This window comes from Chanodichthys erythropterus, chromosome 5, assembly GCF_024489055.1.
Source record: "Chanodichthys erythropterus isolate Z2021 chromosome 5, ASM2448905v1, whole genome shotgun sequence".
NCBI classification, from domain to species: Eukaryota; Metazoa; Chordata; class Actinopteri; order Cypriniformes; family Xenocyprididae; genus Chanodichthys; species Chanodichthys erythropterus.
In genome coordinates, this window is record NC_090225.1 from 24,957,817 (window position 1) to 24,981,417 (window position 23,601).

The 23,601-nt window shown below is 36.9% G+C and overlaps 1 protein-coding gene across 1 annotated transcript in view; it reads left to right on the plus strand.

Annotated features, from left to right (window-relative positions):
* LOC137020177 (CUB and sushi domain-containing protein 1-like) overlaps positions 1-23,601 on the plus strand; it is a 245,575-nt gene that overhangs the window by 112,548 nt on the left and 109,426 nt on the right. Inside the window, 2 exon segments of the mRNA XM_067385422.1 lie at positions 3,979-4,168; positions 23,072-23,188. Of these exon segments, the coding sequence (XP_067241523.1) occupies positions 3,979-4,168; positions 23,072-23,188 (307 nt within the window).

Below are 23,601 nucleotides of genomic sequence, written 5' to 3' on the forward strand. Positions count from 1 at the left end.
TTTATGTATTTAATCTCAGTTTATTAACCAATATCTCTGCTGCTGACCCTCGGTGATCTAGTACAACCACACTAATACGCAAAAATTTTATTTTATTGCTGAAGTAAGAGTTTCTTCTAGTGTTGTCCTATTCTTCTGCAATCCAGAATGGCAGCACAGCTGAAAGGTTTGTTGAGCTTTGCCCTCTGCTGTACAGGCTTGAATTTGTATTTCCTTCAGTCTGAAGCTTATTCATTTCAGTTTAGCTGAGAGAAGCTATCAATCTCAGATGTCAATCATGACGTTAAAACCCACATTTTTATAGCATCAAATAACTGACTCAAAACAAAATTATGTAAAGAACGAACACTTTAACTAACATCAGTGTGATGAAAACTGCCTAAAATGACAGAAAAAATATTTGACGTGTAATTTGACTGTTTAGTTTGTCTCACATCCCATTACATTACATGGAGAGGGCAGGGTTTATGACCTATACTGCATCCAGCCGACCAGGGGGCGATCGAGATGCATTGGCTTCACTTTTCAGGACTCGTGTGGCACGCTTGGTTTTTACAGTGTAGAATAGGAGCCATTGAATGAATACCGATTTCACCTTGAATCATCAGCCTCTTTCACACAGCAATCCTGTAAATTGCTGTACATTTACCAGAATTACTACAGATTTACTGGTAAATACACAAATATGAGGTTCACAGAAGCAATGGCGTTCTGGCATTTTACCTTTAAGAGACCATTCACACATCAGCACCAAAATAACGTAAATCTGTCAGTCATTGTAAATGATCTTTAAACGCTGTGCCATTGTCTTCATTTGCCCGTATGAGGAGAAACACTTTAGTTTCACTATCTGTTCAATTTGACAACATTTTTTGATGTCTGAGTGACAGGCATAAAGGGATGATCAAACAGAATGCGCTTTTGCTCTTAAAAACACGAGACACGTATAATAGTATCCAACTGCAGAGCCGCAGCGCAGATCAATGGAAAAGAAGGCTGGGTCTCAAGTGCAACATGTTGAAAAAGCTGTGAGATTTGGCGCAATGGTTAAATATGTCCATCTAGTGCATATTTACATAGAAAAACTATTAAAAAGCAGTGGAGCTTATTGTAAACAGCGCAGAGTAATCATCTCCATAAGAACTTTATGACTGGCCCAAAGCAGACTTCTTACTCATACCTGTAATCTTCATTTTGCATTCACACAGCATCATACTGGTAATTTACTGGTAATTTTACAACTTCCTTTACTGGTAAATTTCCAGTATTTGATTTTCCAGTATTTTTGAAAAGGTCCTGTTCACACATGATCTCTTACCGGTAATTTACCAGTATGTGTGAAAGGGGCTTTTGTTCATTTAACTGTTCACAAGCTCAGATCTGAATGTGATTATATCAGTGTTGCACTACGAGAACAACAGCACTTTCTATTATGTGTCTCACTCTCTCCATTGAAGCTTTAATTAGAGTGTGTCATACATGACAATGAAATGATAGAGTCTGTTTCTCTCTGTTGTTGTTTTCTTTTAATTAATTCAGTGTCCTTATTTACTTACTGTTTTCCTTTATATAAAGCAGTCTTTTATCTGCTACTGTTCATCACACACCAGTAAACACAATTATTAATGTCCTTACTAGGGGAAAGAAATGAATATGTGAATATTATAGTCCAAAGACTCTCATACCTTGAGGAAAAATACATTAGATTGATAAATGGAGAAATATTTAAAGTGTTTGGACACTTATAGAGGTAGGAATGCCATTGCAGTAGATCAGGGATTTTTTTTATTATTAGATAATTTATATATCATTTATGGACCCAGAGTCTTCTCTGTCAAACGGTCAAACTGGGTAAAAATTGTTAGTAAAGCGTTGTGAATTATAATAACTTTTATAAATAAATGTTCTAATACACATAAAGTAATGACAGAATTGTCAGTTTTGGTTGAATTGTTCCTTTAAGAGAGTGGCAGGCAATCTTGACACATTTTATCACATTTCAGTCCATTTTGCAGAATTCCACCCAAAATAAGTCAAAAGAATGTGCAAAATTTCCACACATCTCGTTTGGGCCTGGTAATAAGAAGTTATTGTATCTGATATATGTGGTGGCGGTGAAGGCAGGCAGTCTCATGACAGATATGCAGATTAGGGTGAGCAGAAATGTGACAACTCTGTTTGAATATTAAGTTCCCCTTTCCTAAAGGCAGCACGTATGCTGTAAATGATGACAGAATATTTATTTTTTGGGCCTGTTCCTTTTAGTCTGTGCGGTTCACTCCAGGTGCACTCGCTGTTCCTCTGTTGTTGTGGAAACGAGGAAGATTGTGTTGCACACTTGCAATTTTGCAGATAGAATCTTCCCCACCTCCTTCCCACTTTCTCAGGTCCCCAAAGCGCAGGCAAATAGCTGTTAACTGTCAAGTTGTTTGGCAGCCTCTCTAAGCACCACCTCCGGACTTTCTCCAACTGTCCTTCTCCCAGTGTCGGGTGCTAGAAGGACAGAGACCATCTTTCGCATCCTCGGCGCGTTCACCTGCCTTTCCCCTGGTGTTAGTTCGCTTTAATGCATAATGCCCTCAAGCCACTGTCTACTCTCTCTTCACTTTTCGTCTTATGCTACCTCTCTTTTTCTTTCTGTCTGGTACCTGTCTCAGCCCTGGAAATGGCTGGCAGGTAACACAAGAGTGGGATGTGATTGTGCATCTGATTAGTTTTGTTCAGGGTCAGTTGAATTACAGGTATGATTGTTTATATTTAAAGCTGTCAATCAATTAAAATTATGTAATCAAATTACTGACTTAAGCATTTCTCAACAGTGGCGTTCATATATATACGAGTAGATAATAGAGTGCTACAGGGATGACGTATATTTGTAGGCCAAACGCCAGAAACGAGTTAGCACTTTGGGTTCCATCATCCTAAAGTCAGTGGGTTTACTGAATGAGTTTTTGGTTAACTCAAGTTGCATAAACATAGCCATTATGTTAACACATTATGTTAACTTCTTAAGTCCTAGTATAACCAACTTGCAGTTCAATGGGGCAATTTTGGTATCAAATTAGACATATCTACAGTACTTTTGTATGTAACTGACTTTCTTTTTTTTTTTTTTTTCTTTTATTATTATTACAAGAATTGTTGTTCATTAGTTACATTCACAAATATGCAACATAAGATGTATAACGAGCACATATTCAAGATTTCTTAACATTTGATTTAGTGTTTTCACTTTACTTAAAGCCATCAATGATGCATTTATAGAGATTAGTAATTGTATTTTTTTTTTTTCAAAATAAGTATTTATAACAACACAACACAGCTATTAACAATATATTCACTAATATTACAGAAATAAATCTGAATAAAAAGTCATTGTAACTATAATATAATATCATTATAACTATGCAGGTTGTAGCTTTATAAATACATTCATGGAACGAGACGAGCTGAATCCTGTAACTACTTGCAAAAGATTATGTTCTGCAACAGTCTAATGCCATGTCTACACAGGACTAATGTTGAATGGCTGTAATCAATGTCTAAAATTGAGGGAAAAAATCAATTTATTAAAGACATCATGCAGTATTGGTATCAGTGATACTGAAAATACTTGCAAAAGATTATGTTCTGCAATAGTCTAATGCCATGTCTACACAGGACATGTCCGTGGACATCATAGCGAACGTTCCAAATCCATTTTTCCTGTTGTCTGAAGTAGCACAAGCATGTGGAGTGTGACAGAAATAGAATAGGCATCCGATTACTGTCGTGACTCAATGCAGAATTTTAGAGATTTTCCCATTCAAGTAGACTTAACTGCCTAAAGTCATTAAGCAGATGGCTGCCGAGATCTCACTGTTTTAAAGGGACTTTTGTCATGTCCATTTTGTTCTATCTTCATTATCCAAGTAAACAATTTCTTTAAATATTATGTTATATATATATATATATATATTTATTTTTTTGACAGAAAAGCCACGAGAAGCATGCTTCGACCCTGGGAACATTATGAACGGAACTAGATTGGGAACGGACTACAAGCTGGGATCAACTGTGACGTATCAGTGTGATTCTGGGTACACCATTGCGGGACCGCCCACTCTCACCTGCATCATTGGGACTGATGGGAAACCTGTATGGGACAAAGCTCTGCCTACGTGCAAAGGTAGGACCTGAACTTTGCAGTTTCTATACAGAGACATAAGGGGTGTTATAGGAATTACAAAAACAGGAGCGTAGATTTGGTAACACTTTACAATAAGATTCATTAGTTAAACATTAATGTATTAACTAACATGAACTAACCATGAGCAAAACATTTGTTACTGTATTTAGTAATCTTCGTTAACATTAGTTAACGAAAATACAGTTGTTCATTGTTTGCTCATGTTAGTTCACAGTGCATTAACTAATGTTAACAAGATTTTAATAATGTATTAGCAAATGTTGAAATTAACATTAACAAAGATTAATAAATGCTGTTGAAGTGCAGTTCATTATTAGTTCATGTTAACTCATGTAGTTAACTAATGTTAACTAATGAACCTTATTGTAAAGTGTTACCGTAGATTTTTATTGTTGAAGAGGAATGATAAATCTTATAATTCAAATAACATGTTTTTACACCATGTAATAGTCTGGGTGCATGTTACTTTGAGAAGGAGGTGAATATATGCTGCACCATTCTGTTTAGCTTGTGTCTTTTTTTTAACAAAATACAATTGACCCTTCACAGGGAGTTTGATTGACAAGCGATCTAACCAATCAGAACGCCAAATCCGCCATTTAGTCCGACAAAGCAGTCAGTAGTTAGAAGATTAACCTCGGTGGAGTTAAACTTGAAAAATTGTGTATATTGACATCTTTCCGCGTTTTATTCTCATGTTCATTCATGTTTATTTGATGCTATACATGAACTAGTAGGAAGAGATGATCGGTTTACGAGCCTCTTGAGCTGAGGCACTACAACAATCTGTCACAACACATTAAAGGGCAATAAAACGTTTTTTTATTGTTTGAATTTCTTAAAACACTACACAGCTTAAAGCTGGGACTTTAAGATCATAAGTAACCCGCTTTGTCTTGTCTGTCGACGTGTTGTCAGTGTCCTCTTTGCTCAACGATGTATTTTTCACTGTGTGTGGTGTGACAGCGGCATGACTTGTCAGACAAAGCAACAGTAACTAAGGGGGGCGGGTCTTTGCGAAGGGTAAATTGTTAACAGTAACCTGTGTCATGCGGATAATTTATAATGCACTATAGGTTACAACTGATACCAGACTGTGTATATCAAATTTAAATTTTAAAATGAATGAGATGAAGTACCTTTTGTTTGTCAAGTATTTATTTCACTGGATTATTTAAAAATAGACATTATGACATGAATATTTAATACATAAATCATTTTTCTCATTTCATTACCATAATTCATTATTCATAAATTATTCATACCATGGCATACATTTTTCCCCTTTTAATACCACCCAATGCAAGACATTTTTAATTATCGCTGGGTTTGTATTTATTAATTTAATTTTTTTTCGCAGATCATTTGGTTGTTCATTGATTTTAGAACCTTGATTTTTGTCTTTTTTTGTCCAGCAGTTTTAAATGCAAAGTATTGATGCATGCTAATTTAATTAAGCACCTCTTCATCTAAAGAAATTAGCACCAGCCTCCTTATCAGAGACAGTATTCCTTTTGTTGTTTGCAATCTTGAGAGTTAATTGATTAGGCCATTGTTACATGCATAGTTCTGCTCTGTCACACTGCCAGTATGCAGCCATTATTTATTGGGTTTGGAGAAACCGTCTGGTTCTCCCATTGGCTTACACAGAGTGAGACAGACGCGGACAGAGGCCTTCAAAAGAACAGCGCCCAGGTCTTTGTCCCTCAGTGACAGATGAGAGAGCTTGGGTGGTGACAAGTGCCACTCATTCACACATTTCCTGTCAATCCAAGACCTTTCTCATTTCTCCAGCTTCCCCCTCTGTCTTCCATTTCTTTTTTTCAAACCATCTGGATTTTGGTTACATATTCAGGGATCTAGCCGTCAAGGGAAAGCATAAAACTAAAAGGAAATATATTTGGGGTGTAATGGTACATATATTCATCCCGCTCTGTATTGTGTTACTTTCGATTAGAAAGAAAGTGTCATCTTTTAAATTCTGTCAATTTTTTCACGAAATTCAAACAATAAATGCGGTTTTGACGCTTTCTGCTGTGGCGTAACTGATCACTCTATAGGCGCCTCAGTTCAACCGGCAGTCGATCATCCCTTCTCCTTCACTGCTAGTTACAGAATGAACATGAATGAACATCTGAAGGTATGCTGAAAGATACAGTACAACTTAATGATCATATCGTAACGTGTCATATCTTGCGAAATCGCTCAATAAGTGTTTCAACCGCGGAAGTCAAAACATCTTGTAAACAATGTCACGTTGCATTACATTTACCTCAGAAAAGCCAATCGTCGCTAGAGAAATGCATTTTTTTTTTTTTTTTTTATTATGCAAACAGACAATTACAATATTTACAGTTGAGACATTAAATGCAAAATACAAATACATGTACAATAAAACAATACATAACAGACAGATTTGTGTGTGTGTGTGTGTGTGTGTGTGTGTGTGTGTGTGTGTGTGTGTGTGTGTGTGTGTGTGTGTGTGTGTGTGTGTGGCGTGTGTGCATAAGTAATTGTAACTGGGTGAGGGAATGGAAATATATAAAGGAGCATGCAGGGAAGTACAACAGACATAACATTATAATGAGAAGGGAAAAAAAAGGGAAATATCAGTAAAATGATACTACTAATAATAATATTAATAATAAAAAATAATTATAATAATTTTAATGACAATAATGATGATAATAACAATAATATAACAAGAAAACTAGAGAATGGAAGATGATGAGGGTGACAAAAACATTAGTATTAATAGCAATGATAATAATAATAAATTCAAATTGTAATAGCAATAGCAGCAATGACAAACATATTAACCAATATACTAATTTCATCGGGAGTGAGGGGGAGGTTAAAGGATCAGGAAGAGGACCAAATAAAAATAATAGTACTTGGAATAGCAATGATAATAGTAACTCTAATAATAAAAGTAATAATGATCATAATAATAACAACAATAATGATAATAATGGTAATATTGATACAGTCATTAGTAATAATGATAATAGTAGTGGTTATAATAGCAATGATAATAAATAATAATAATAAGAGAGCTATTAATGATAAAGTATTGTAAAGCTGCCTCTGAACCCCCTCATTGCCATGGCATAGGATAGACCCCTGCCAGCATATTGCAATGGGGTATCAAGGTGAGGCGGTACGGAGGCCCGGGCCCCAGGGTCCCCACACCCATCACCGGCCGTCCCGCTCATGACATGTTTACCCTGTCTTTGTTTTGTTTTTTATATATATATATATATATATATATATATATATATATATATATATAATAATAAATATGGCTGCTTTTGTTGCTATACTTGTGATAGGCATATTCATGTCTACTAGTGTGTAATGCATTAAAAAAGCATGGCGTGCAGCATGGAGCCAGCCCAGTGCAATGCCCAGGCCGCCAGGCACACGCCACACTTACCCTATGTGTTTTTTTTTTTGTTTGTTTGTTTGTTTATTATTTAACATGTTTTAAGCTCCAAATGAATGCGTGTGTGCATCTTAATTAATATGTGGTGCATTAAAATAGCGAGACATGTGCCAAACCAGCCGGAGACAATAAATCCCAGGTGAAGGCACAAGCCGGGGAGTGAAAGCCCAAGGCCCCCGAACCCACACCACACCCACCCACCCCCAACTAATCAGAACCTCACATGGCAGGGACTAGCATGCCGTAGCTAGCCAGGGTCCAGAAGCAGAGAAAGGAAGGGATAGAGAGAGAGAGAGAGAGAGAGAGAGAGAGAGAGTTTTCCATGGAGATGTATTCTATTTTTAAATTTTAAGTTGTAATGTGTATGGAGTTCCTTGATTTCCAGTTCATGAGGATAGTTTTCTTGGCAATAGTTAGAGCCACTAGGAGTAATTGACTGTTTGTACTGCTTAAATTGATTATGGATATATCACCTAATATACAGAGGGAGGGAGACAGCGGGATGTGACATCTCATGATTTTGGACAGTGAGTCAGTAACATTTTCCCAGAGTTTTTTAACCGAAGTGCAGTCCCAAATAGTGCGTAAATAGGTGTCTGGGTGTTTTGTGTGCAATGTGAGCATGTTTCTGAAGTAAAACCCATTTTAAATAATTTCTGTCCAGTAAGATGAGATCTATGAAGTACTTTATACTGTATAAGTTGCAAGTTGGCGTTTTTTGTCATGAAATAGATATTTTTGCAGATTTGTGTCCAGAAAGCGGTATTGGGAGCAATAGATAAATCTGATTCCCATTTAGCACTGGGTAAGCTTAATGTGTTGTCTGATTTGGATATTATTCTATATATTTTGGAAAGTAGTTTTTTTGGGGAGGTTATATTAATTAGCTCTGAGATTGGAGGGGGAAGGTCTAGATTGATTGTCTGATTATCGATTTTTGATTGAATAGATGATTTGATTTGTAAATATTCCAAAAAACAATTACTCTCTAATTGTTTTTTAGAGAAATGCATTATATTAGCGTATATATTAATTATATTTTACTTAACCTGTTAGTGAAGTCTTCATTATTTATTGAAGTCTTCATTATTTTCATATTATTTATGTTTAAATAAATCCATCATATGTAAATTATTATATTTCAACAACGAATTAGAGAAACAGAATTTTATAATTAGATATAGAAGCTAATGCAAGAATGGCCTTATGTGTAATTTACATGTTTATATGCATTTACTATTATCATTATTATTATTATTATTATTATTAGAGTGTTTATTATTTTATCTAAAATTAGCAATTGAATTTAATATTTTGGGCTATGTTGTTAATTGTAACCTTTAATATTATAATGATGTGCAAGTAAGGGCTCCCCATATGTAGTCTACAGCATTAGCAGAGATTTTAATTATAATTGAATGAATTTAAAGACAGAGACACAGTTTGTTCTGTAAACCACTGTTTAATAAAAAAGAAACAAATATGTTTAGTTTTCACACCCTGCTTTGCTGAATATACAAACCCCCAACATGCCATGCTTGAGTCAGTGTCATTATGTCCAGCCAGTTGGTCCGCTTAAATAAACAGATTGCTATTTCATTTTGTGCCGCTAGCAGTGCAGAAATCACACACTTCAGTGTTATGTAATCCCCAGTGTTTCTGTGATAATAGCTCAAATCACATGACAGAAGAAGCATGTGCTCCCTCTGAACCCAGCGTGTTCAAAAACAACACCAGGTTATAGATATGAACGTGCAATGGACATCATTGACCCCAATCCGAAGGTCAAGCAAGGTTTTCGTACCTCAGTAACATCCGTTGATTATTTAACCTCTTTTGATGGAGATGGAAAGCCGCTGATGCCCTTTATGAGACAGCCTAATTTCTGCACTCCAGGAACATTTTGTTTGTCCTCACTGATGGAATTTCCAGCACGTTGTTTCGCCCATCTTTATGCATGAGCTGTAACTGTGGGGTAGAGACATATTCCTATACAGGTCATTGTTGAGCTAACATAATCATCTGATTGTGTCATGAGAGATGCTTTATTTGATCTTAATCATCCACACAGAGTGTACGCAAGCCCACGTTCGCACAATCCATTAGCTTTGTGCCTGCTAAGAATCCCCCCCGGCTCCTCTATTAGTTAAGCGAGTATGTCTACCAAAGACAACTGGATTCTGGAGATGTTGCACAGCCTGACTCAGTCGATATGAGCCTCTTTAAATAACGGTAGCATAACATTTTTTTTTTTTTTTTTTCCTGTTTTAAATAATGAAATGTTGCAGTCATTTGCAGTTCAGCGGTGACAGTTTGTTGCTTCGGTTAGGCAATCATTTTGAAACACCAGAATGTACACCAGTTGTACAAACTGGTAAAACCCCAGCAACTGCCTAACAACTACTCGGAACACCTTCGTAACCACATGACCAAGGCCCATGTCACTTCAAACTTCAGATCACTCTTCCAACTGTCAAAGTATGCAAAGGCTCATATAACATTCAGACTTCAGACTTAAAACTTCCAGGCAAGGCTGTCATCCATCCCAACATTTAAAGTTTGTCTTGAACTTGACCTCTACTTGTGGCTAGTGCTGTTGGATTCTTGTCTAGTACCCTGTTGATTCTGCAAAGTACGTCACACATCGTTGATCTGATTGGTTGAAGGACTATCCAATTGCGTGAATAATGCTCGTTGATCACACCTCTTGTGCAGTAGAAAATACATAGCAGACTCCCCAGACCAATGTTCAATTTTAAATTGAGCTTGGTCTGGTGATAGCCAGACAAGGCGTTTTCACACCTGTAGATCAATTGCTTTGGTCTGAAACAGGGACTTAATTTGTTATAATGTTGCATTTTCTCCTTGGCTCAGTTTGCTTTCACAAGACAATATTTCAAAGCGTACCAAAATGTGTTTATGCAAGTCATATGCGTGTACAACTATCCCCTTATTGGTCAGACTTTGCTCTGCATCATCCATAAAAATGATTGACAAGTTCGCTTCATGTGCTTATTGTGGTCTGTTTAGTACCTAATACATATTACGAATGTAGCCGTCATTCCCGCTGTTAAATTGTGTACTACATTCGTACTAATTCAAGCACGATCTCTCTGTATCTCCAAGCGTTGTCTAATAACTGTGTTGAGACACATGCAAACACTGTTATAATGCAGCTAGAGTGGGAATCAAGACTTCGTTGGGACAGCTTTCTTGCAAGGAGAAGCGCGATTATGCAACGTTTTAAGATTAAGAGATGCTCTTTGGTTTTTAACTGCAGTAACTAATGTGTGCACGCACAGAATCAAACACTGCTGCATTTTATATAAGACATTTCCTGTTATGAAATATGATATCGTTTGGTTCGTTGGGTCAGATTGCTTTCACACCACAAGCGAACCACCCCAGAGTTCATTTGCAATCGGGCCGAGACCACCTCATTCAGGTAATGTCGGAGCGATTGTTTTGGTGCAGGTCTGAGCGCGATTGTTGCGTTCACATATGCCTAAATGAACCAAGCCAAGGGAGAAAACGCTCCAGGTTCCGAAACAAATGCTCTGGTGTGAAAACACCCTTAGATGAAAGGAATTTCATTAAATATAAATAATTCATTTAGTTATACTAAATGCATATAAGAAGTGTTGCCAACTAGATTATTTTATTTTAGTCAAAGTTTCTTTCATTACAAATGACAAAAGTTTTTCTTATGGTTTTAGTTTTAGTTAACTACAGTAACCCTGCTCAATATTGTTCTTGTTTATCAGTCAGAAGTCACTAATCATTGACATACAGAAGTATTTTGTGATGGTCATGGCGCATTGATTCACAGACAGCAGTTGTGGAGGTTAATCCTTTTAGCCGTCCTCAGTCAGAGCTCTTTAATGCAGAGGTGTGAGGTTAGACGAAGTAGAAAAGAGACTGTGAGCCATTTGCGATGCATTTATACACTGCCTCTGCAGCTTCATTTTATCAATAGCCCATGCTCAAAGCTAATGAGGTAAATGGCTTGCTGAGTACTTATGACCTTTTAGCCAAAGTGGGCGCTTCCAAGTAGTCCAGTGAGAATGAGTCAGATTTGATTGGGGGGCGGCAACGGATGAACGGACGTATCTGAGTTTTTCTTTGTGGGGTGGGCGATGGCTTAAAAAGAGTGCAGTAGGCACAATTGGAAATCGTTCTGAAAACCAAGGGAGATGTGAAGCAAATGTTGCTGTTTCACGGGCCATTTCATCATATTGTCTGTCACTTCAGTTTATTTCTAGTCTCCGAAATCTGTTATTTATGTCACCTTCAGCAAGGAGAGGCAGCACGCCATCACTGCATTTATCCATTGTGTCGACCTCCAGCGATACGCAGTGCACATACTGTTCAAAGCATAAGTAATATCCAGAGGCCTTAGGCCAGGATAATGACTTTAACAACATCATTTAAGAGTTAATGGGGTGTAATGCTCTCTCATCATTTAAGCCATACAAGCAGATGCATACATACAACGCACATGTGCTTGTAATTGTAACATTCAACATGATGGCTTTATGAATGAATGTCCCTTTTCAAGACAGGTTTTCACAGGTCTTTAAAAAGCAAAAGCGTGCCTATGGCAACATTTCAGCAAAATTATATTATGTTGCTTCTTGCACGTTTTGCTACACTTTTTACATTAATTGTCCAGTGAATGCCGTTAAAAGCAAGCTCGGTTTTAATACCTTAATGGCGACCATCCCATGTTAGCTTGCTTCTGCAAGAGCTCTATTCTCGTGACGTGTGTTTCACGGGACTCGCAAGTGCAATGCTGTACCAGATGAGCTACAGATCAAGTTTACTATATGTCAGAAAAGCCATAAATATGGAACTGTGGTCGATTAAAAAAGTTCAGCTGGAAACTTCAGGGGATTGTATATGTAGGTATGTTTTTGGACTTTTGAAAAAAAAAAAAAAATGTAAGTACAGGCATACTTTTCCAATAAGCTTGTGTTGTTAAAAGACCTATAAAGTCTTAAATTCTGTTTGATCAAATTTAATGCCATAAAAACTTCTAAAATATTTTAAATGGTATAACAAAAGCAATGAATACCACACTTTCATATGATCTACTGTTAATGAATAATCGTACCATTGTTTTCAGATTGTATTGCTGATTTCAAATATATTTTTGAAACTTAATTTTGACAAACAGTTGCTTTTCAAGTAGACAGGAGCTGTATGGCTATTACCCACATCAGAAATAGCTATCAAGGTACATAAACAAGATAACAACCAAATGAAATTACTTGTCTTAAAGACAATTTGACAAAATCTGCACCTGCAAAACTCCTTTTCTAACACCTGTTAAGAGTTAAAACACCTGTAAGATCTAGACAAGTCAAGGCACCTTTATTTGTATAGTGCTTTATACAATACAGATTGCAGCTCAACCCTTTGCTTTTTTATTTATTACATATTTTGCCTTATTTTATTATGCATTCACCTAACAGCAAAGAACAATTAACACTTAAAGCAGCACACACAAATTTAGCAACGTTCAAGAAATCACCACAACTGCCTTTAGTAACCACTTGGCAAGGCCTACTGTCTGTCAGACTTCAAATCTCTGTTCATCTGGTGCTCATTTGTGTAAAACTCAACTTTTCTCAACTTTACCGCATCACTGGACAAACCCACATCACGCAATGATTCGCAGTGATGGGAAGTCATTTATTTTCTATGAGCAACAGCAACCATTGTTATCACTCATTGAATATGAATGACTTTGACTCACTAAAAATCACTGTCTATGGTGATTTTCTGTATCATCACCCAGAACATCCTTAGCAACACACTAGCAACCATCTAGCAATGCTATGACAACTACCTAGTGCACCCTAGTGGGGGTCAAGTCAAAGAAAATAGTCTACATGTAATATGAAGCTTTACCTGTACATTTCTACCTCTGACTGATTTTAAATTGTAATTCACAAGTTCACACTTACAAATATTCAGAGTAAAAGAAGTATGCGTATGTGGCGTGCTGTCCGAGGAGAGGGCTTCGAGCTTGGTATTTTGGCCCGAACTCCGAGTACTCCCCCCGTATCCCTGGCTGTGATAGGAACCAGCCAAGAGTGAGGAGTCTGGGTGCAGAAGGGATGCTGAAAACTGTCATGGAACATAGGTGAATCGGCTACGTATATATAGGCCTCCTCTTATGTTGATTGGATGGATCATTTGAACGTCTTCCTCCTGGACTTTGCATTTATTGCATAGACAAAGAACATAATGTGTTTAAAATGCATATACACAATTCAGTTGTATTATAACATTTGCCCTCTTTAATGATGTTAACCTGAATGTATGAAGCAAACTGCTGAAAATAAAATATCCTCAACTTAACAACAACACTGAAATAGGAGCGCACAGGTTATCTGTCAATCAATTTTGTGTGAATGTTTCATTCATTTCTGTGATGGTATATGCCCCTGCTTTTTTATTGCAAAAGTGAAAGTGCCCTTTGCGGTCGCATCACGGTCAAGCATCATCGCCTACATCCCTTCAAACTTCAAATCAATCTTCAAACTGCAGTTAATTTTCATGAATGTAAACTTTCTCTGCCACATCACAACACACCCACATCATGCATTAACGGACTGCATGATGTATGTGTTGCTTATCTGTAAATGTGTTTCCCGTACAACAGCGTAACTCACTGCTTAGTCACTGTAGTGTGATGCATGGTCGCACCTCCGAAGTTTTAACACGTTGGTTCAACATTGTAGGACTGCCATTATGTCATGCGCAGGCAATGACATCTGCTAATTTTTCGACTCAAGATCGTAATTAATTTCATATTATTATAGTTTGTTTACACAAACAACAGAAAGCTGTTCATTGTTATATCACGATAACATGTAGTATGTAATTGGTGCAGATATACATGCGATTCATTCAGTCAGCAGCTTTCTCCGTAGCGTAATTTCTTCGAGATGCTGCTGCAGTGGAATGGAAATAAAGCTATAGAATGTACCGCATGTTAGCTTGCTTATTGTTGCTAGGAGCTTGATCTATTTAAGTCTACATGTCATGCTAACAAAAATAAGGTATTTCTAACCACAGAGAGAGAGCTGTAGATCCAACAACACAAGTTTGTAATGCTGTTTGCAAATGGTCATTGGAACTATGCTTTTAAAAACACATCATTGTTCAATTATGTTTGTAATGATGGAACTGGCTAACAATGTTTTCAGTAAACACACCCAAGATTAGCAACTTTCAGTCAACCATTCCCCGAAAAAAAGAAATACATATGCTTCTCTGTGAGTGCAAATAGAGAGTGCAATGCTCTACGGTGCCTCTGAGTGAAGGTCTTGTGGCGGATATGCAGATCAGGGTGAGCAGGACTGGGAAGACTCAGTTTGAATGTTAAGGTCCTCTCTCCCAAAAGCTGCACGCAAGGAAATGGCTTCTATATGCAATATACCATGAGCGTCAGCTGTCTAATGAAATGGCATGCTGTTTTTTGCATTAGAGGCTCATGCAGGGTTAATGGGGATACATCAGAACACTCCATAACAGCCAATAATCGTGCCTTTACAAAGTGTATTTTTGCTTTTTTAACAGTTACTGCTTGCAAAATTGTCATTTTTAATTGAGAGGATTGATTTTAATATTGTTAGTGACAGCGTAACAAGTAAATGCTGTGATTATATATTGGAAAAGTCGCTGAGAGCAGGCAGTGACTGCTTGGCCTTTTTTTATACAAGCTTGTAATTTCTCTACCACCGTTTGGAATACTGATGTGGCCCAGAGCCACATCCCCAAGCTTTTAGACAAAACTCATTAGAAAGAGGTGAGGTCCCTTTAAATAATGAAGGATTTTCCTCTCTTTCTTTGGTTCTCTCACCCAAACAGATCTTTTATTCGTTTCCATAGTAACTAAAAGACTGTCTCAGTACTGTTGAATGAGGACTCTTCCCTGGCTGTAAATAGTGAGAAGGCGTGGGGGTTGGGAGCATGGTGGCATAGCGCCTCTCAGAGGCCGTACAGATCCACGGCTGTTTCTAATCCGGAGAAGCCTCCTTTTCGTGGATGCGTGATTTTCCACAGCTATGTTCAAGCACTGGATTGTGAGTGAAGTTGGGGTTGGTCAGGTGGCAGCCACAGCTGTTGTATCCATGCTTATGTGAGGCAGGAACACATGGGCTGCTACATTTAGCCACGCATGCAGTCTGGGCACAACAGAGCGCCGCTAACAACAGCTAATGAGCTGCAGTCTTAGGGAAGATACAGTTATCCCGCGGTGACCTGTTCTTATGTAGGCTAATGCGTGTTTTGATGTCATGCGCTCTTTGTTGAGCAGTTTTGGGCTCTCAGTGGATATTTACAGAACATAAAAAGATAAAAGACAACATCCAAAAGTGCATATGGCTGAATTTAGTGTATGTAGGTTACCACAAGCTTTTGAACGCTCTCTGTGTTATGATCCTTTTTTTTTTTTCGTCCTTCTGTAGCAATGCTGTCTTATTCTTCAAGATCATTGCACTGACATTTTGAATTGCATTAATCTGAATCGCTGTAAGTTGTTCATGTTTTATTTGGAAATGAATCATTGAATATGCAGAACTGAATTTAAAAAATGATTCTGATGTCATACTTTAATGGAATAGATCAACAAAAAGTGACATGAGCCTTTTTTTTTTTTTTGGTCCATGGAACACAAAATTAGAACTTTTGAAGAAGACAGTTGATTGCAACCTTTTTTGCTTTAACGTATCAGCAAAATGTAACTCTATAAGTAACTCTGTAGTCTAATTAAGTAACTATAAGTAATTGATTTTCTTTTTTATAGATACTCTACCAGAAATTCTCTTATTATTTGCTCACTCTCATTCTGTCCCAGATGTATGACTTTCTTTCTTCAGATGAATATAAAAGAAGAATTTTAGAAAAATAATCCATCTCTGTGAGTAATTATAATGCAGACACATAAGCCACACAAAGTGAACACGACAGTAATCCATGCTACTCCAGTTGATGAATCAATGTCTTCTGAAGCAAAACAATAGGTGTTGATAAAAAAAAAAAAAAAAAAAAAAAAAAAAATCTTAATATTTTAACTTTTTTAAACTATAAACCATAACATCCATTGGTAACACTTTACGATAAGGTCCATTTGCTAATTTATTAACTAAAATTAACTAACATTCTGCAATATATTTTTACAGTATTTATTCAACTTTGTTTAAATCTCTATTTATTTTTTCTTTCTTTGTTAAATTAGCTTGTTCAGAATAGAAATAAACAAAATTATTCTTATTACTATTACTGTGTTTTTATTTTTAAAAATTGAAATAGTACTGTTACAGGTACAGTACAATTAGAGCTCAGCCAAATGTATTTATTTAGTTAGCTAGTTTTGGGTAAATGTTAAAAATTAAGCAAGCAGAACTGAAAACATTTTTTTTTTTTTACCTATTGTCTCAATAAGGTGGTTGTCATGTATGATAGTGACTTTATCCCTGTACCTAATTATTTAGTCTGCTACTACCAGTAAATCTGCTATTTTACTGGTCTCCCTTATAGAATTTCTTTTTGCATTTTGTATTCTCCCCCTTTTTCAGATTCCTATTAGTGTCCTTTACTCTGAGAATGTTTGCAAAGCAAAGAAGTGTTAGACCAGAAAGAAAGAAACCCCAGACAGTCAAGCCTAAAAAAATGTATATTTCCAAAAACCTGAAATTTCCTTCCATCTCAGTGTGAAATTGCAGGTTTCTAAAGGCAAATCTCCGAACAAAAGGCACAGTATATGTGTGCTTGTATTTGCGTATGCCCACTTGCACACAAGCACGCACAACTCTCTCTCTCTTTCTGTGTGTGTGTGTGTTGCTCCAGACAGTCTCCTCATGGCGAGTGTGAAGGGAAGGTGATGTGATCAAAGCTACAAGAGTGAGTTTGATATGCAGAAAACAGGGAGCCTCAGCTGCATTCTGACACCAGCTTTTCATGAGCTCACAGAAGCATTGTGAGGCAGATGAAGCAACAGACCTGTGGGTGCCAGAGCCCAGAGGCTTTAGCATGGGACTGATGTGCGAGGAATCTCAATTGAAGATCATTGTTACTGAGACCTGAGGGATGAAAGGAACACAGCCAGAGCAGAGAGATCACAGGTGGCGTGGACTGCGATTTTGGAAGGCCAGGATATTCATTGGCATTGAGATAAAGGCAATTACGAGCAGAGTTATGCCAAGGTTTAGGTACACACAGAACTTGCTTAGTTCTAACCTCATGCTCCTTTGTTGTTCGTCACAGTTGGCGGCTCTATGGAAGGGCGTTTAACAAATAACATGTTATGTAATCATTTCTTTTTGGTGAGGACCTCTTTCTTAATTGCATTTCTTCAAAATTGTCTAGGTTATTATTATTTCGCAAAGCGAAATATTTAGAAATACTTGTAAAATGGTGTTAATATTTAAAAACAACTAGTGGTATCCATTTGTGGTATAACCACCACACTCATAACCATTTTGATTTGAAAACGATATTAAATATGTGACATCATTTTCTGTTGGTTCATTTAGTATGGCTTTACTATGGTTACTATCATAGTAAAGCCATTCTAAATGAACCAACAGTAAATGATGTCACATAGTGACTGCTGTAGACCATGTTTCAAGATCAGTAAGTCCCAGTAATAAACAGATCAGTAAGATATTTTGAATAATGACATGGTAACATGTCAGTTGTGACAAATTGGTACCTTTTCAAATGTTAATTGAAATAGCCTCAAGAAGAACTTGATATTACATATATTATATTATGTTATACCATGGTCTGTCTGCATACTCGATTCTGACTGGCTGGAATGTGTGCATTAAGACTGGTTAATGCACAGGTAGTTCCAGTCAGTTCAATCACTGTTCTATATTAATGCACTGCTTTCATTGGCACACACACACACACACACACACACACACACACACACACACATCACTCTCACACAGATATCAGATTTGCACACACAGAAACATTCAGGAGCACATAAACTTGTTGTCAACGCTGCCCTGTACGACTTTTATTAGTAAAATAGCTCTGTATAGAATGCCTGAAATTTGTAGGCAAAGTATGAAATTGTTTATATTTTACACATTTCCTAGGCGTTATATACAATGCCAAAGGGCCAGCCAGCTTGTTATCTTGTATAATACCTAGGTAATGTATAGAATGCCTATGAAAAGTATGCAACATAATCATAAAAAGCAGACTATATATATATATATTTATTTTATTTTATTTTTTTTTTTCTCAGAATGTCTACAAACTAGTGCATTTATGATAATTAATGAAAATAATCTACAACCCAAATTCAGGAAATGTTGGGACATTTTTTAAATTTGAATAAAATGAAAACTAAAAGACTTTCAAATCACATGAGCCAATATTTTATTCACAATAGACCATAGATAACATAACAAATGTTAAACAGGGAAATTTTCCACTTTTTTCCACTAAATGAGCTTTCAAATTTGATGCCTGCTACAGGTATCAAAAAAGTTGGCACTGGGGCAACAAATGGCTGAAAATGCAAGACATTTTGAAAAGATTCAGCTGGGAGAACATCTAGCAACTAATTAAGTTAATTGATATCAGGTCTGAATCCGGCGTGTTATCAGCATTCAGTTCAAAAGCCAGCATCTCTGATGGTATGGGGGTGCATAAGTGCATACTGTATGGACAGCTTGCATGTTTTGGAAGGCACTATGAATCCTGAAAGCTATATAAAGGTTTTAGAGCAACATATGCTCCCCTCCAGGCGACGTCTATTTCAGGGAAGACCTTGTGTATTTCAGCAGGACAATGCAAAACCACATACTGCAGCTATTACAACAGCATCGGGTGATGAATTGGCCTGCCTACATCCAGATCTTTCACCTATAAAAAAAAAAAAAAATATGTCAAAGACAACCACAAACTCTTCAGCCACTGGAAACCTATGTTATCTATATCCTGTAGTGAATAAGTTTTCATTTTATTAAAAAAAATGTTTTATTCAAATTTCATTAAAAAAAAAAAAAAAAATCATCTCAACATTTCTGGAATTCGAGTTGTAGTAACAAACACCAGTTTTCAATATCAAACAGCATAATGGGCTGGTTTTGAAAAGCTAAAATAACAGGAAATGGCTGACACTGGAAGGCTTGCACATTGAAGGTAAATAATGGCTGTATCTGCTCTTACATTAAAAATAAGGTGGATACAGTTAACAATGTAACAAAATGATCAGGCTTGCATGGATTCTGCACCCTCTGCATAGCTCTACAAATCCCTGGACTCTTGTGTGTTCGTTTATAATATTTTTAGCCTAATTTGATTATACTTTCAGATTAGCAGTCTAACTCAATTTAACACATTTTAGCTTTACTGCAGAATTTCATATAGGTTTTCCTTTAGTCAGTGCAGCAAAAACATCTGCAGATTTGGGCTTGGTAATTAATAACTTTTTATGAGTAATGCAATTATTATTGGTCAACTGAAATGGGTTTTTTTAATGGTCAGTGCGATTGCTGAGATCTAGAGAGCAGGATGTCTTAGGCTGATATGCTTTGCATATAAATGAATGATAAAAGTACATGCAAAACATTAACACTTTCTAATATAAACTCTTTTTTTACTTTTTTCCTGAAACTCTCTCTCAAAAAAAAAAAAAAAAAAAAAAAAAATTGAAAACTGAAAATGATCAAACTGATTCAAGGGGATTGGTAGCACTTCTGTTAATCGGCCAAGCAGGCACAGTTATCGACCACAGTTATCTCTAAACGTCAACAAATGGGCTGATTTCTTACAGTAACTTTTAAAATTAAAGTTCGCCAACACTGCTTATCACAGGTGGTCCATCGGTTACAAGGTCATACGCAATGGGAAAGGTGTGACAGAAGCACTGACATTGATTAATATCTCTACAAATACTCTTTGCTGACCTTCTTAGCCTCAATTTTTTTTACACTTAGCACTCCCAATAATCCTCTCGGTGACCTTTGTGGTTGATTTTCACTTGTTTTTCCTGTCATGCACAGTCAAACACCTAAGCGTTTAGCCTCTACCCATTACGATCATGATAAAGAGATAACACACGCCAATGCACCAACACACAGATGATTTATAGTCTTCATTGGCTGCTCCTCCTCAATACTCCCTCAGCATGCTCAGACCTGAATTACGGATCAGTTTTACTAAAATACCTGTCAGATGCTATAGCAATTCCCAAAGCCTTTCCACACGGTTTGCATGATGTGTTAATTGTAGGCTATTCTAGCAGTGCTACTATAAAGCTAGTTTGTGCAATTAATGTCAAGCTCAAGCAAATTAACCCTGCTTGTATAAAGGTATGTACATTTTCCAATATCTTGTTATTGACTTTCTTGCTCCAATAAATGTTTAGGAGTTCAGTGAACCGCATGCTGCAGGATGCAATGATCTGGTGTCATTAGCTTGTACGAGTCCACACAATACTCACACCCACTGGGCCTTTAAATTAATATAAAATATATAATTCATCATACATAAACATAAATTTTAAATGTGGATGATATGTAATAGAAAAAAAAAGTGAAAAAAAGTTTTATTTTTAGTATTAATTTATCATTTTATATTAGTTAATTTTAGCCAAAATATATATAAATATAAATGACCATATATTCATATAAATGTATATAATAATACACACACACACACACATATTTGTTTTTGTGAATTGTGGGGACTTTCCATTGGCTGCAATGCATTTTATACTGTACAAACCGTACTTTCTATCCCCCTACCCTACCCCTAACCCTAAACCTAACCATCACAGGAAACTGTGCACACCTTTATTTTCTCACAAAAACATCATTTAGTATTTTTATTAATAAATTTACATTGTGGGGACCGGTGGCTGGTCCACACGATGTAGGTGAACTCAGGTTTATATTACATCGTGGGGACATTTGGTCCCCGCAATGTAATATAAACAAAAGCACACACACACATCAGGCAAAACATTATGGCCACTGACAGATGTAATGAATAACACTGATTATCTCTTCATCATGGCACCTGTTAGTGGTGGGATATAGTAGGCAGCAAGTGAACATTTTGTCCTCAAAGTTGGTGTGTTAGAAGCAGGAAAAATGGGCAAGCGTAAGGATTTGTACAAGTTGACAAGGGCTGAATTGTGATGGCTAGATGACTAGGTATGACTAGATGACTAGGTATATCAGAACATGGAGCAACGGAAGAAGGTGGCCTGGTCTGATGAATTATGTTTTCTTTTACATCACGTGGATGGCCAGGTGCGTGTGTGTCACTTACCTGGGGAACACATGGCTCCGGTATGCACTATGGGTAGAAGGCAAACCGGCGGATGGCCGGACCCAAGTGGATGTTACTTTGACATGTACCGCCTACCTAAGCATTGTTGCAGTCCATGTACACCCTGTCATGGAAATGGTATTCCCTGGTGGCTGTGGCCTATTTCAGCAGGATAGTATGCCCTACCACAAAGCAAAAATGGTTCAGGAACGGTTTGAGGAGCACAACAACGAATTTGATATATTGACTTGGCCTCCAAATTCCCCAGATCTCAATCCAATCGAGCATCTGTGGGATGTGCTGAACAAACAAGTCCGATACATGGAGGCCCCACCTCGTAACTTACAGGACTTAAAGGATCTACTGCTAACATCTTGGTGCAGATACCACAGCACACCTTCAGGGGTCTAGTGGAGTCCATGCCTCGACAGGTCAGGGCTGTTTTGGCAGCAAAAGGGGGACCAACACAATATTAGGAAGGTGGTCATAATGTTATACATGATCAGTGTATATATCAACACCATCATCATACATACACCCCTAAATCAAATGATGAATTTGATCGATATGTGATATTAAAGTAAATGTGATTTCTAAGATAACATTTATTTTAGTATTATTCTATATTACTTTATTTAAGCCAAACTTTGTGTAGTACTAAGGTGTATGCAACTGCTGATGGGCAAATCCCCTGTGTCAATTGACACTAGCACACTTAATCCCAATGCCTTTTGCATTGCTCTTTGAATGCAGCGTGTACAATTTGTAATTAAAATATATTGGTCAAATTTGGACTTGGAGGTGCTCTATCAAGCAATTGGAACGTACCTTAAGCACGTAGAATATGCACATGAAACATGAGTGTTACAGACAGAGAGTATATAACACACTGACATTTTGAATCCAGAAAGCACAAAGTACATTTATTATATCTGACCAATCATAATGGAAAAATGACTTCATTTGTGCTTTCCTCTTCTCCCTCTTTTGAAATTTGGAGAGCTTCCCCAGTCTCACTGGTCATCACATATCTAATACAGTACTAAAAATGACTTCATTACCTAGTGTCATATGGACTGAACAAGAGTAAATACGAGCCTTTAGGGTTGTTTCTCTCTTTTCAGCACCATGCGGTGGGCAGTACACTGGATCAGAGGGGGTGGTATTATCCCCAAATTACCCTCTCAACTACACGACAGGCCAGACCTGCTCCTACTACATCACAGTATCTGGAGAGTTTGGTAAGTAAATAAATTTACTTACAAAGGTCACGATACAGTTACTGTAATACTGAGTAATACACTGAAAATAAAATGGGAGTAGGACTTACTTAAAAATTCTACATCCAGTTCTCAGGTTGTGTATCATTAGAAAATTCTGTTTCATGTAAATGTTACTCAATATTTTAAATATATTGATTAATAGATTGGTGGATTGCCGGAAAATTCTGTCCATGGCAGAGAAGCATTGTTTCATAAACTGATGAAAAAATTAAGTCAGAGGCCGTAAAACTGTCAATTCAAATGATGAGCCCTCAACCTAAGTTTTCTATTAAAAACAAAAATGGAATGTGAGTAGTTTAAATACATTTTTTGGGCATATTTCATATCCACAACTGCACAAAACCAGAGTTTAATAAATCCATTCCAAAAAA